General features: G+C 41.7%; 1 protein-coding gene across 4 annotated transcripts in view; it reads left to right on the plus strand.

The window, feature by feature from the left end:
- Positions 1-1,845: 1,845 nt before the first annotated feature.
- Positions 1,846-13,897, plus strand: part of pbx1a (pre-B-cell leukemia homeobox 1a) — a 55,642-nt gene continuing 43,590 nt past the window's right edge. Inside the window, exons 1-2 of one of the 4 annotated variants that reach the window (XM_072441530.1) lie at positions 1,846-2,368; positions 3,216-3,289. In XM_072441530.1, the coding sequence (XP_072297631.1) occupies positions 2,184-2,368; positions 3,216-3,289 (259 nt within the window). In that variant the 5' untranslated portion in view covers positions 1,846-2,183. The remainder of the gene's footprint in view (positions 2,369-3,215; positions 3,290-13,897) is intronic. The other 3 variants (XM_072441527.1, XM_072441529.1, XM_072441531.1) reach the window with 3 other exon arrangements.

The following is a 13,897-nucleotide window of genomic DNA, read 5'->3' on the forward strand; positions in this document are numbered from 1 at the left end:
AATTATCTTATTGACAATGACTCTTGGATGAGAGTCGAAACGTCTAAATTTTTCTAACTGAGTCCAGATGACTACAACTGAAGCTGTTACTTATATTTCACAAGCATCAATATTGGGATATTACGGCGCACTCACACTTTCACCACACATTCACTGCATCAGAATTGGGACTGAACCAGGAATAAAGCCCAAACTAAACCTGGACTAGATCAGGACTGGACAAGAACTAGAACAGGACCAAATCCAATTCACATCAGGACTAAATAAAGACAAAATGCCCCCTTTGTGTTTCTGGACCTACAGTGATACAAACTAAGCTGATTTGTTTATCAGTCGATTTGAGTTCTGCAGTTTAGTTCAAAATGCAACAATATTTAATGTAGCCTAACGATACTATGTTGTTTTTAGTTTCATTTTCATTATATTTATGCTTATCTATTGTTCAGTTGGAGTAGCCACCGTAAAACACTCTCATTGTTTTATGCCTGATGCCCTTCCTGTTGAAACCAGCTGCTAAGTGACTGGAGTGGGTAGTTAAGTTAAGGTTAAGGTACACTTTGTTGTCCCTGTAGGGAAATGTGTTGGGTATTGTAAAAGAAGTGTCTTGCCCAGCGACAAAACAACAGTAATGCACTTTGGTGAACGTGTATGACCACAAGTTCTGCGCATAATGACACTTCCTCTGTTATCTGTCACACGATACATACGTTTAGCATCAGTCATGGCCCTGAGTTCTTCGGCGCCTGGTTTGTGCCGCTTGGCTGTTAGCTGCTTCCTGATTGAGAGCACAGTCCCCAAATGGCTGCGGATCAATATGTGTCCTTCATCTGCTGCTGATAAGAAAACTGTCTTTCATCTGCTGCTAATAAAACAGTGGTGAGACCAGTTTATTCCCAACGTGCATGTATTGACACAGTATAGACTTTTATAATGAGACACAAGGGGTGTTTTCTGAAATATTGGCCGTGTGACATTAGTCTTCGACCACCGCTGTCCTCAGGCTATCAAAGCAAAACCATCAACGTGAAGGGTTTTAATAAGTCATGCTGCAATTAGACTTTCTTACTTGATTTATCTGAGATTGCGCAACTGTGATACAGATTGGGCACAAAAAATGATACAACGACACCTTGAGATATTATGTACATCTGGCCAGAAATGTGTTAAAACATGTTTATAAGCCTAATAGACCTTAACTTTTGCTTTATAAACACAGGTTTCACATTGGTGCACTTGAGGCATCACTTGTGGACAGTTCTGTGTTACTAGAACAACATGGCCTCCCGCAAAGTGCAGCACGTACTAATAAATCCATCGCTGATTTATTAGCGCGTTGACTGATTGCGCGGATGTAAATATTGCCAGGGGGAAATATATCGCGCGCGTGTGACAGGGCGTCCCCTCCCGAGCCCCCCGCGCGCGCGCCGCTGTCCTGTCGGGTCAGCGCTCCTTCTCCACTGTCACTCACCATTATTTATTAGGCTACATATTCACTCTCTATCCATCACTGTATTGCCACCCGGTCCGGTCACATCTCTTTATGTTTATTACAGTGTCCCACCTTCTCGGAGCGGGATGATTGACGTTTACGGAGCGAGGCGTGAGGTGGGACTTGCGCGCGGCTTCTTCTCCAATCGCAGGCGCAAGGGGCGGAGGCTTCCCATCCATACTCCGATTATGAGTCAGTTACCAGACATAAGCGGAACAATAACACTTGGTAGCACTTTGGACGCGAAAACCCATCCCACACAGGCAAGTTGTGCACGTCGCTTTACGGGGGGGGGGGGGGGGGGGGGGGGGGGTAATTAGGGGGCCACCGGAACAGCGCCTTGCACTTTTAATCACATTAGGCGCGCGTAATGTTCAATGCTGTTTGTTCTCTTCTCTCTCTTCTCTACAGTAGCGGTGCAGGAGTGGCCAAAGCCAAAAGCGGCGATTCAGATCAGATTTCACCCTAACCAGCTGGAAGAGAGACCACGAGCGCTTCCCTCCTCCCGACTCTAGAAGAGCTTACCAGGGAAAAAAGGAGGAGTGTCGCGCCACTGCTGCTGCTGCGAGGCGCGGAGGGATCCACAGGAATTTCCCCCTGGATATTTTTTTCTCTTTCGTGCTTTAAAGAAGAAGAAGAAAAAAACATATTTAAAACAAAGTTGGAGGCGAGGCAGCCGGAGCCGTGGTCGAGGATGGACGAGCAGCCGCGGTTGATGCACTCCCACGGGGTTGGCATGGCCGGACACCCCGGCCTGGCGCAGCACATGCAGGACGGCACGGCGGGGACGGACGCGGAGGGCAGGAAGCAGGACATCGGAGACATATTACAGCAGATCATGACCATCACAGACCAAAGCTTGGACGAGGCGCAAGCGAGGTGAGCAGCCGCGCGCGCGCTGACCGATCGTGAGCCCCGCTGGAGGTGTGAACGCGCGCGCGGGGGGGAAGAGCGGGTGGGAATAAAAGCGAGAATAATAAGAACAACAGCGGGGAAAGCGGCTAGCAAACTTGTCACGATTCAAGTTTTGGCGTCCGTTTTCTCTTCTTTTTTTTTTTTTGCAAGATGAGTGGCCACTTGTGTGCGTGTTACAAAGGAGCTTACGGTCTAATCCTGATATAATAATAACCCTATGCACTTGCATTCATTCACACAACGCACCTTGAGTGTGCTTGGGTGTGAAACAGCTCACAAAAAAGTCATTTTGACACCTTTAAGACAATGTTGATGCCCAGTTGTAGTGGGTGAATAAAGTCAACATAAAGCCTAGTTTACAGTTCCTGCTATGTTATTAACACTGAATATCACTTTTATTCTGTGTGTGCTTAAGTGCAATCTCATTACAGTTCTTGAACAATATTCTGGAGCTGTCAAAGTGTCTGCCAGTTGTATTTGTTCCCCTGACTTCAAGCTAGTGTTTTCCACGCAGGGGAAAGAGGACCCAGGAGGGAGCTGTGTAGATTTTATTTGGGTCGACTCTAACATTTTATAAAATCAAGAAGCGTGTTTGTGATAAATGGAAAACAGCTGGTGGTTATGGGTTTGCGAGGGAAACTGGCACAAAACGGCTCCAGGATCACTGATGCCGCTGGTTGGACTCGACTAGGGATTTACTTGGCATTTTAGAATAACAAAATGCTCGGAAATGGATCGCACGAAGGAAGCTGTGTGTTAGTTATGTGGCCACTTGTTTGATTTGTGGTACCATTTGTTTTTTCCTTTTCAGGAAGCATGCACTGAACTGCCACAGAATGAAACCAGCTCTTTTCAACGTCTTGTGCGAAATCAAAGAGAAAACCGGTGAGTCTTGGAGATTTGATCATTTTGCCTGTATATGTGATGAAAGTTGTTCGCAACATTGTACAGAATCCTCGGGACGCCTCGCAAACTGTTCCAAACCTACATTTTACCCCCAAAAATCATGATCTGTTTCAGCAGTTTTCTTTTACAGCTGCTTTAACTTTTGAACAGCATTGCACATTTATCATTATAGTCAAATTTGAGGTCATTTACCCTGCCCGCCCCCACCTACCTGTGTTAAGTCTGGCCCCTGGATGATGTTTTGTGATTGGCCGAGTGTGTTTTGCTGTTGACATTTGGGTCTTTCTCTCTCTCGCTCTCTCTCACTTTGTCAGGGCATGGCTCCCTCTCTCCTCCTCATGTGTGTTTTGTTTTCTTTGGCCTGGGTTTTCTGTGGATTGGCGTTTGGTAAAGCGAGCCTTGTTTTGCATGCACAGGCAGGTGAGAGCGAGAGAATGAAAGAAAGAAAGAAAGAAAGAGAGAGAGAGAGAGAGCGAGGGTTTTTCTGTTTATGTTCACAACTGGGGTCAAAGCTGTGAAAGTGAATGGTGTGAATTATTAGTCGGTTAACAGCGGATTAAAGAATGAGGCATCTGGAATGATGAAAGGCGGGGCGTCCTCTTGGGAATACAGATGTTTTCAAGTGAAAAAAAAACAAAAAAAAATTAACAATATTTGTGCAAACACCACTTTGAAGCAGCCTTTAAGATTATTGAGCCACTTTGCAAGACATAAACACTTGTGCAGGCAACATGTTTCTCTTGCGCACTGTAACTCTATCCCACATGACTAAGAACTTGGCAATGGTTTTGATTTTCTTTTTGATTTCTTAGCAGCGGAGAGGACGAAGTTGAGGCCCCTGTTCCTAAATTGCATAGCTTTGAGGGGAAAAAAAAGAGTCAAGGAGAGTTATGCCTGGTCTTTTTGTAAACCGTCTGGCGTCTGTGGGAGTTCATACAAAGTTCGTTTCCAAAAAGACTAAATGACTTGGACCTTTTCCTGGCTCTTACACACACACACACATACACACACACACACACACACACACCCTCCCACTCACTCTCCTCCTCTTCCCACCGTTTCTTGGCAGCCAACTTCAATTTTTCCGAGTTTGGAATTGACAAAATATACACAGTGTCTTGCCTTAAGTGCATCCTGATGATTTATTTTTGCGATTGGGGGAAAGAAAACAAAAAAAAACATGTTGCACACCACAGATTGGCTTCCTCTAAGTGATTGTTTTCATGAGGCCGTATTACCATATAAAAGTTGAGGATTATTCTGGCACTTTCCAAGAGGGACTTAATGGCCGCGTCTTCTCCCTCGGTCTGAGATGAGCTGCCTCGGCCCGTATAGTGCGGACCGGAGCTGAGAAATCCTTTCAGTGCAGTGACAGAGAAAACGACTGGAAGCCTTCACCATGGCATTTACAGCCGAATTCGCTGAGTGCAGTGTATATGGGAGCGCCGTACAGCCTGCAATTTGTCAGGTCGTTTTTATATTCTTTATAAAGAGTCAGCTTCTCTTTTGCTTCTCCGACATTGTTGCAGTCAGTGTTTTTTGCCAGAGGAGTCTAGAGAGTGCTGCTTCTTCTGCTCGCTGCGTTCCTTGACCTCGTGTTTCTACATTTCAGTGCACTATATATAAATGTTGCATGCGGTGATTTGAGTTGTCAGAGCGGTGATAGGTGTGAAGGGGGAGAGTGAAGTGCCGAGCGGAGAGCAGCAGACAAACAAGGCGAAAGTGCATCTTCATTCAGGCTAAGCATCAAAGACACGTTATGCAAGAAAGTTGCACAATAGTTTAATTTTGGAACAAAGAATCTATAGCAATTAAGGGTGGGCAATATTGGCAAAAATGTATATCTACATTTTTCGATTCCTGATAATGATAGACAGATCATGTTGTGTCAGTCCCACAGAAATGTGGTAAAACATGCCTTTAAGTTGAGGTTTAATCATCAGCCAAATATGGAATGTCTGTAAAATGAATCACAAAAGTGCAGAAATATCACCCTTTATTTGAAAGTTTAATTTGTAATTTCTTTCAGCTTTTATTGTTGCATTTTTCATTGCAAATGATTAAAATTTAGCTTATCTTCAAAATAACAATCATGATAGCAAAACATGTAATTTGATAAAAAAAAGAGCTGAATTGACTTTGATTACGGCAACACATTTGAAACTTCCCGGCAAAGACGGCAAAATGTAAAAAAAAATACCATGGCAATGTTATTTAATTTTTTTATATTATTTTGTTTATAAATCTACAAAATTCCATTCAATATTCAATATTTACTGCAAAATAAATGCCATTGACAGCATTAGGAGAATGATTGAATACACATTTGCCATTGATCAGAGCCTAGTATTGGCAGCTCACTATTGAAATTCTTTATAATGTGACCTAAAACTTAGAGTAAGGAACGTATCTTTTGCTAAATGCTTCTAGGTAATATTCCTAAAATGCACAGATTTAAAAATGGCCATGGCCCTTTAACTTCTGTCCCCTCTCCCCACCCTGTTGACTGTGTATCTATGTCAGGGTCGCCCTCGTGTCAGTGCGTCCAAGTGTTTAGCAAGCTTAAACAGGCTCAGCGTTGCACACTGCTCCATGGAAAACCGCCGGCTTGTGTTACCACTCAGACACCGCTTGGGCTGCGGTGAGTGTTGTATTTCACAAAAAACACTTGCACCCATCCCGTGGCCCCACTTCAAACTCGACTCATTGTTTCAGCGGTTCCTGAGTAGTCTTCCTGCACTTGCTTAACATCCGAAGAACTAAAAAAAGCACATCCAGGTTTTAAGGTCACTGTGTAAGTCAGATGTTTTACAATACAAGGAAAACAAGCCAGACATGAGATCTGGTTCTTTTACTCAAAATAAAATCAAAACCAAGTCGAGACCAGATCTAAATTTTGAATCTAATCCAAACAAGGTAAAACCAGGGCCAACAAGACAAAACCAGACCAAAATCAGAGCTAAACCAGGACAAAACAAGGACTGAATTACAACTAAGAACTTATTTTCAGGTCAAAATCAGGGCTTTAATGCGTCCAAACAAGAAATGAAGCACTTCTAAACAAAGTGTAACCAAGGGCAACACCAAGAATGAGGACTAAATCGGATCCAAACCATGTATTATAAACAGAGCTAAATCACTTAGCCAAGCCTAAACCAAACAATGGCGCATTTCCCTTTCTTTTGTAATGCTCCTACATTTGCATATTTCCCTCTACAATCTTTTACAATCCTTCCCATTTACTGCTCACCTAAGTAAGAGAAGCCAGACACCAACTCCGTTTTACTGGTGTCAGATTTCCAACTCTCTCCCCGCCTCTGTGAGAATGTGTCTGTTGTACCACTGTTGCCTGGCTGGGACTACTCCGGTTCAGGCCACTCTGGAGTCAGCAGCCTCATATTACCCCCATCGCGGGACAGGGTCAGATGGAGAGCTCGCCGCATGACTAATACTATCAGACGGATAATGCATTACGCCGCTTGAACTTCTCGGAGCGTGAGGGAGAGACCTGCTGAATCAGTGACCGGCCCCTCGCACTCACGCTGCTAATTAGCCACATAAACACATCGCCCAAAATCAGTGGACTCAGAGCGGCGTTAACGGCGCCACTTCAGGAGGGGGCCCGGTGCAGTGCCCTGTGAAATGTGTTAGAAATGACACCCCCCTGGCTGTTAAAGTGGACTGAGTTGTTTGTGTGGTGTGGCGCAGAATAATAGTCAGTTCATATTATGGTGCATCTTTTGAAATAGGCTTTACAAGCTTGTTAAATATTCAAATACATGTGAATACACTAAATGGCAGTGTACTTCAATTAACCTTTTTGCACTGCATTACAGTTGACCATAACTCTTTATCTGGCTTGCACTGTTTCCATGCCCATCGCAGCGTTAACATGCACAGTTAATGTACAAAACCAGTACAATATTCTTAAGATTTACCTTTGTGTGTCTTGGGATTGTCCAACTGTTCAATGATTGCATACTATCGATTGTATACTATCGATAAGTATTGGACTGATAGTAACAGTGCACTGCAGATTGTTTTTGGCATTGACATCACACTTTACATCAGAACTATGTATTTGGGCCTCAAACTCCTGCCATGGACACAATAAATGGATACCTTTAGAACATACTTCTGGCTGCAATGAAGAAGACCATCACAAAGAAACTGATGTCACAAATTTAACCAAAAATCCAGGACTGGACAGAAAGATGGTAATAACTGATATTCAAAAACATTGAGAAAATTACATTTGACAAATTTGATAGATTTTGGACTAAATGGGACACCTATGTTGGACAATGTGTGCCTTAATTTCATTGGATGTCATTTTTGCTCAATTTTCTACTCTTTGTTTTTTTGTTTCGTTTTATATTATTCAAAACTGGCCTATTGTAGTTGCTTAATGTTGTTTTTGGACAGTATTATGTGTTAGTTGGATTGCAAATCCTACTGCATTTTAAAGACTTTTTACTCTGCGTTCAGATGTATGAAAGGGGATCAAAAAGGTCAAAAATCTCCAGCGCCCCCAAGTCAAGTTGTGTGCTATTTGGTGACTCTTAAGACCAAACGAAGCCCTGATGGCGTTTTGCCGTTAGCCGTGGCGTTGCTGGCTGGACATCACGTTGGTCCATCACTATAGCTCCCTGTGCTGCTGTTTTTCAGTATTTAATTGACACGGCTGTCCATGATGAGTTCAGGGGTTAGTGTTGCCTCTCTTTGTTACCCTCCTCTCATCTCCGCTGACAGATGGAGGCATTAGTCTCCAATGTGGCGCTGTCCTGAAACTAATGGCTATGTCCTTGGCTTTCCCCCCACTCTGCGCGCCCGAGCCGGGGCAGCAGTAGTAGTATATCTGTCCCCGGCTTTGGAAGTGCAGAAGCAGCAGTTTAACCCCCTTCTACAAACCTCCCCAACATGTTTTAGTTTCCACGGAAATGGGGCTGAACGGAGCTCTTGTCTGTGCACTCATAAATTACTTGGCGCAAAAGTTATTGGGGGAAATTTCGCTTTGATTTGTACATAGTAAATCCGTACAATGTGGATTAGGATACGTTTTTTTAACAGTTCGTATTCAAATGCACAGTTGAAAGCACTACACGTAAATAAAGCTCTGTTCCATATACTTTATTGTCATTATACATTGTTTAAAATTTGGATTGGTGCCTTTCCAGGAAGAAAACTAAATGTAAATATTGCTTGAATGTTTTACCAATTTATACACACTATAGATTTACATTACAATTTTCATCATCCAGCAATTTAGTTGAGTGGTTAATGCACTTTTGACCACACCCGCTGACATCCCTATGGTGATATACACGTAGCTTTTTGCTCTGGAACTACTATTTATCTTTATTTATTCTGTTTCCTTGAATCGCATAATAACTAAATACTACTAAAACTCTTTCAGATTTGTACCGGTATGAAAAAAACCCATCCCAGTTTCTACAACAAGCGTTTTTCTATTTCGTTAAGCTGTTCCCTGTCCTCCGCTATAAACTGGCTGCCAATTAGAACGGCTAATATATTATGCAAATGTTGACTGGCTTAATTGAGACGTGTTAATCATGTTTTAAGGGGCTAATCACAGGCCTGTATATCTGAGGTGGGAGTTGTAATTAGCCAGTGATAACAGATCTGGCTGCAGAATGGTCATATTCGGAGAGCGCCGCATATGGTGCCCGGTGTTTTACGAGAAGTTTTGCTTATGTTACGGGAAGGTACGGTTGTTTACACACTTGTACTGGGACGAATGGGTCCCTCGAGGGCAAATCAAAATAGTCATACAGTTTCAGATTGCAACGCACCTTTTCTCTGCAACATATGTCTCGGATGGTTTAGCGATGTTGGTTAAAACGCCAATTTGGGCTGAATAATGTGGGAAAACGACCTCATTGCATTTTTTCCTTGGAACAATCGTGAATTGATTTGATGCCAAAGTGCTCATTGGCATTTAATCTAGGTAGAATAAAAAGCAATAAAACATGTCATCACTTTACGAGAGATAGATTACTGTTTAAAAGTAATTCATTTTTCTCTATCAGTCACAAATGTACACACGAAGGGAGCGTTTACAGTGTAAGAAACACACAGAAAATCCAGAAAAACATGTTTTTCTGCACCTCGCCAAAATGTCGTGATGCTTTATACCTCTACTGCTTTTACGTTACTAAAAGGGAAGGAACTTTTATTATCTAAGCGTGAAATCATGTCGCTAAGGCTGCTACATTATGTCCTAAACAATGTCACATGACTGGCAGCGTGCTGGTTACCTCACGCTGGGAGCACTGTGGTGTGTAATAGCTTTGTACCAGACGGAATGTACGTACACGAGAAACACACCGACCCAGATGAATAAAGACACATAGAGTTGGTCGTTGTTCAAATATGGGTTGGCGTTTCCACAACTACAGTTTTGTCAACATTTCTTGACATTTTCCCGGATTTTTTGTTTGTTATATAGCCTATTTTTATTTTATCCTATCCGATTTTATCCTCAGTCTCATTGTTTTATGTTGCACCGAATCACCAAAGCAAGTTCCTATGTTTGTGGATTCTGTTTCTGATAGTGATATAAATCTGCAAATATCAGTCTTGAACTTATAAATTTAAATGTCGAAGTCTTAAAAAATGCAAAGGCGTGTACTTGATTTCGATGCAACAAGTATAATTAAAAAGTCCTCTCTTTTAGGTCAAGGTCAAGGTTGTAGACAAAAGACTACTAAGATTGTCTTCTTTATGATCCCCATGGGCTTATCCTAGTTCTAATAAAGCTCAAAATCATTCCTTTTTTGTATCAATACTTGCTCGAATTCGGATCTACTTTCTATACTAGTTTTATTATCGATTAGTATCACATTTTTGCTGCTTTTGACAACCACAAAATGCATATATGAAGCGCTTTTATACGCACATTGTTTGTTTATTCACTTATATTGTGGTGATAAGTTCCAACAGCTGCCCTGTGGCTGGCTGATGGAGATGTGGCTGCCAATCTGCGCCAACAGCTTCTCTGAATAACTCACAGCGCACTATACAGGCAGGGTGGATGAAGTGTCTTGCCCAAGGACACAATAACGCCCACTTTACAACTGTATCTGCATTTTCAACTTCAAAAGCTCTATCTCACAATAATTAACACATAAAACACAATGTGCATTCTAAGGTTGAGACAAATAATTTAGTTTTCTTTAAGCCTTATTAATTACCAACTGAATCGGAATGACTTTGTATGTACAATAGTAACGAATGCACACAAAAGTCAACAATATTGCATTACCACACCCTCATGTTTGGAGCTACTGTTACAAAGATAAGACCTTTAATTGTACATAACGGGGAAATTACAGTGTTGCAGAGCACACAAAAAAAATAAAGTTAAATAAAACATAAAATTGGATCGAACATAACTAATAAAATACACGGCTACACAACTGTAATGACCGAATAAATAGCAGGTTATAGTACTCCAGTGTATTATAATATCATGTACAGTTGCTCTGAGTATGATTATGTATAACGCGATGTATGAACAGAATAAGCAGGTGTGACTTCAGTAAATTGTAGATAAAAAGTGTGAGATCAAAAGCTTCTGTCACATGCATATTGTGTACTAATGTTGATCTTGATTCTGTCTGAATGCGTTTTTCTTTAAAAGTATCAGGGGAGACCAAACATGGGGGAAATTGCCTTGTGCCTCTGAGGACTATTACGCCTGTCACATCTAAATATTCCTCTAAATCTGTACCTGATTCTTATTTTAGCTGTTTCCCTTTTGAGACATTAACCTCCCCACCTTTTATGGAAGCTTGTTTAGAAGCGTTATGAATACTTCTCCAATTGCCAATGCTTCCTGTACTGTTCTCAATTTATGCAGCCGGCTTTTCTTTTTACATGCTCTTAGAGATCATATTCTGATCCATTACTCTAAGAATGCCTCCCCACTTATCGAATATAAAATTGCTTTAGAGAGGAAATTTGCTTTCAATGGGTGGAGTGGTGGAGTTTTTTTTTTAACCAGTGTTTGTCTCTGAAGCATCTTTGTGTGTCTGCAAAATGGACCTATTCATTTAATCAGTTTGGGATTTGATTGGACTTTCTACTGTTGTGTGGCATTCCTTCTGTCCCTGTCGGACTGCTGTACATAGTTCCATTAGTTTAGATTAAAAAAAAACACCTTTGTGGTTCTCAATACGACACACAATTTGCAGCAGATGAGACAAGACACGAGATTGAACCAATGAGAACGAGAAAAGATCATTGTGGCATTGCTTTTTGAAATACAGCTTCTCAAGAGATGTAACTTAACAATGTTCAAGTTGTTGTGTTTGTTTGTTTTGTCCAAGACGAATGTGCGCACAATCTTGTTTATCTCATGAGATGTTGCTGCACAAGATCTTGTCCCATTCCTAATTAGTGATTCGCTCACACGGCACCACCATTTGTTATATGTTAGATGTTATATATTAGATGTTATATACTGTTGAACTGGTCGATTACAGTGATTTTGTTTTTATAGTTTACGGATTGTTTGGTTCTCAGAGTGAAAATGCATAAAAGTAAACCAAAGAACTGCTATGGTCAGACTAGAGGTGAGATATATGTACCTAAAATGGATAATATCGCAATAGCTGTTTTGTATTTATGCAAAATTAGAATATCAAGCGTATCGTGAATAGTAAAAAGTATTGGCAAGAGTTGATTATTGTGAAATTGTGATATTGTCATGCAATCCTCTGTTTAGTATACCTCTATGCTCCAACACAGATATTTTCCCCCAACACTCCTGCTTTCCATCATGGCTTGGGTGAGTGAAATTGGATTCAACCAATCACAGAGTAGTTTGAACTCTCAAAAGTCGCAGATCGCTTTAGTTAGCTCACAACGGCACTGGAAGCTATTGAATACACATGAAGCTTGTATTATCGCGTTTTATTCATATTTTTCATGACATTTCCAGTGTAATGTGTGTTTATCCAAGTTTAGGTGCACATTGTACAACTGTTCTGTTCTTAGTATGTGCCAGAATCTTTTTGCTAAATGCTAATTGGCTAATTCACTCAGCAATAGATTTCTTTATTGATTGCAGCGCTAACGCAGCTAATCTTTACACAATTACAATATTCCTATCTAAAGCTCAGCAATTTTACTGCACAATAGTTTCCTAGCTACAGATTGAAAAAGCAAAAACACAAACGCTTGCCTACATTACTATTATTAAAAAACGTTTAGAATTTCTCCTCCTGCAAACGACGACACAAAGCATTTTACATCGCACATATTCTATTGCCTTTTCCACTCTGACATATTAAACTTGCCGTTGATTTTTTTTGAGTAGACGTGGCGGCGTTGGCAGTTGATAACCTTTAATTCGAGGTGTGGGATCTCATTCCTCTGGCACCCTGCCTGCTAGGATGTAAGTGGTGTTCTGGCAGCCTGCTGGGGTTATACAAAAGGAACAAACCCCCCTCTCCCCCTACATTACTACTCCTACCGCTCTCCTTCACTTACCCCCGGTTCCCCCTCGCCCCTCCACTGCGCTCGACTTCGATGAACAGTCAGACATACACCGGCGCGCTCTCTTCCCTAGCTGACTTAGTAAAATTGACATAAATTAATACATGCTGCTTAAACAGGACCAAGATTAATGGTTGCCTTTCGCTGCAGCTTAGATCCACTGTCAGTCCCCGCTCGCTGCCCAGATGGAATCAACACCAATCAATGCAGCTGCCCGGCTCTCCGCGGATACGCTGCTAAGGATGCTGAACAGGGCGTATTATAACGTACAGATGTCAGGATTTGGCTTGGTTGACACTAATGTAGCGGTTGGAGTTGTTTTGTGAGAGGCAAAATGAATACAGTGCGACTTAATCTGTTGGTAAAATGGTATGGGTCAGGACAGGCAATGTGTTTACCACAGGGTTTTAGCCATTTAAAATGGAACTGGTCTTGAAAAATACAGGATTACTACTTGGGTTGGGCAAACATAAACAAACTAGAACATCTCTTATATACTGTTAGTTCCTCAGTGTTTTCATCGTGCCTAATCCAGTCAAAAATATGGTAGTGTCAGAAATCTAAGTCAAACCAAACCCAACAATAAAAAGCCATAAAAACATAGTCTGTTTTGCCCCTGTACATAATGTATATAGTGCAAGAGCAGCTAAAATACAGTTTGAATTGACTTTTAAATGTTACTGAACCTGAATAATAGTTACTTTTTGTTCACTATGAATAAAGTATATAGTATGTCCATGCTTTACTAATTCTGATTGAGTGAAGTTCTTCCATCCATCCATCCATTTTCTACCGCTTGTTCCCTTTCGGGGTCGCGGGTGACTGGAGCCTATCCCAGTGACTTCGGGCCTTAGGCGGGGTACATCCTGGACAGTGGCCAACTCGTCACAGGGCCAACACAGAGACATAGACATTACAGACAGTTCACGCTCACATTCATTCTCTAGGGCCAATTTAGAGTCACCAATCTTACCTAACACATGCATGTCTTTGGACGGTGGGAGGAAGCCGGAGAACCCGGAGAGAACCCACGGTAACACGGGGAGAACATGCAGACTCCACCCA

The sequence above is a fragment of the Eucyclogobius newberryi genome, unplaced genomic scaffold (genome assembly GCF_026437365.1).
Source record: "Eucyclogobius newberryi isolate DKJ021-1_F unplaced genomic scaffold, fEucNew1.0.hap1 SCAF_12, whole genome shotgun sequence".
Classification (NCBI taxonomy): domain Eukaryota; kingdom Metazoa; phylum Chordata; class Actinopteri; order Gobiiformes; family Gobiidae; genus Eucyclogobius; species Eucyclogobius newberryi.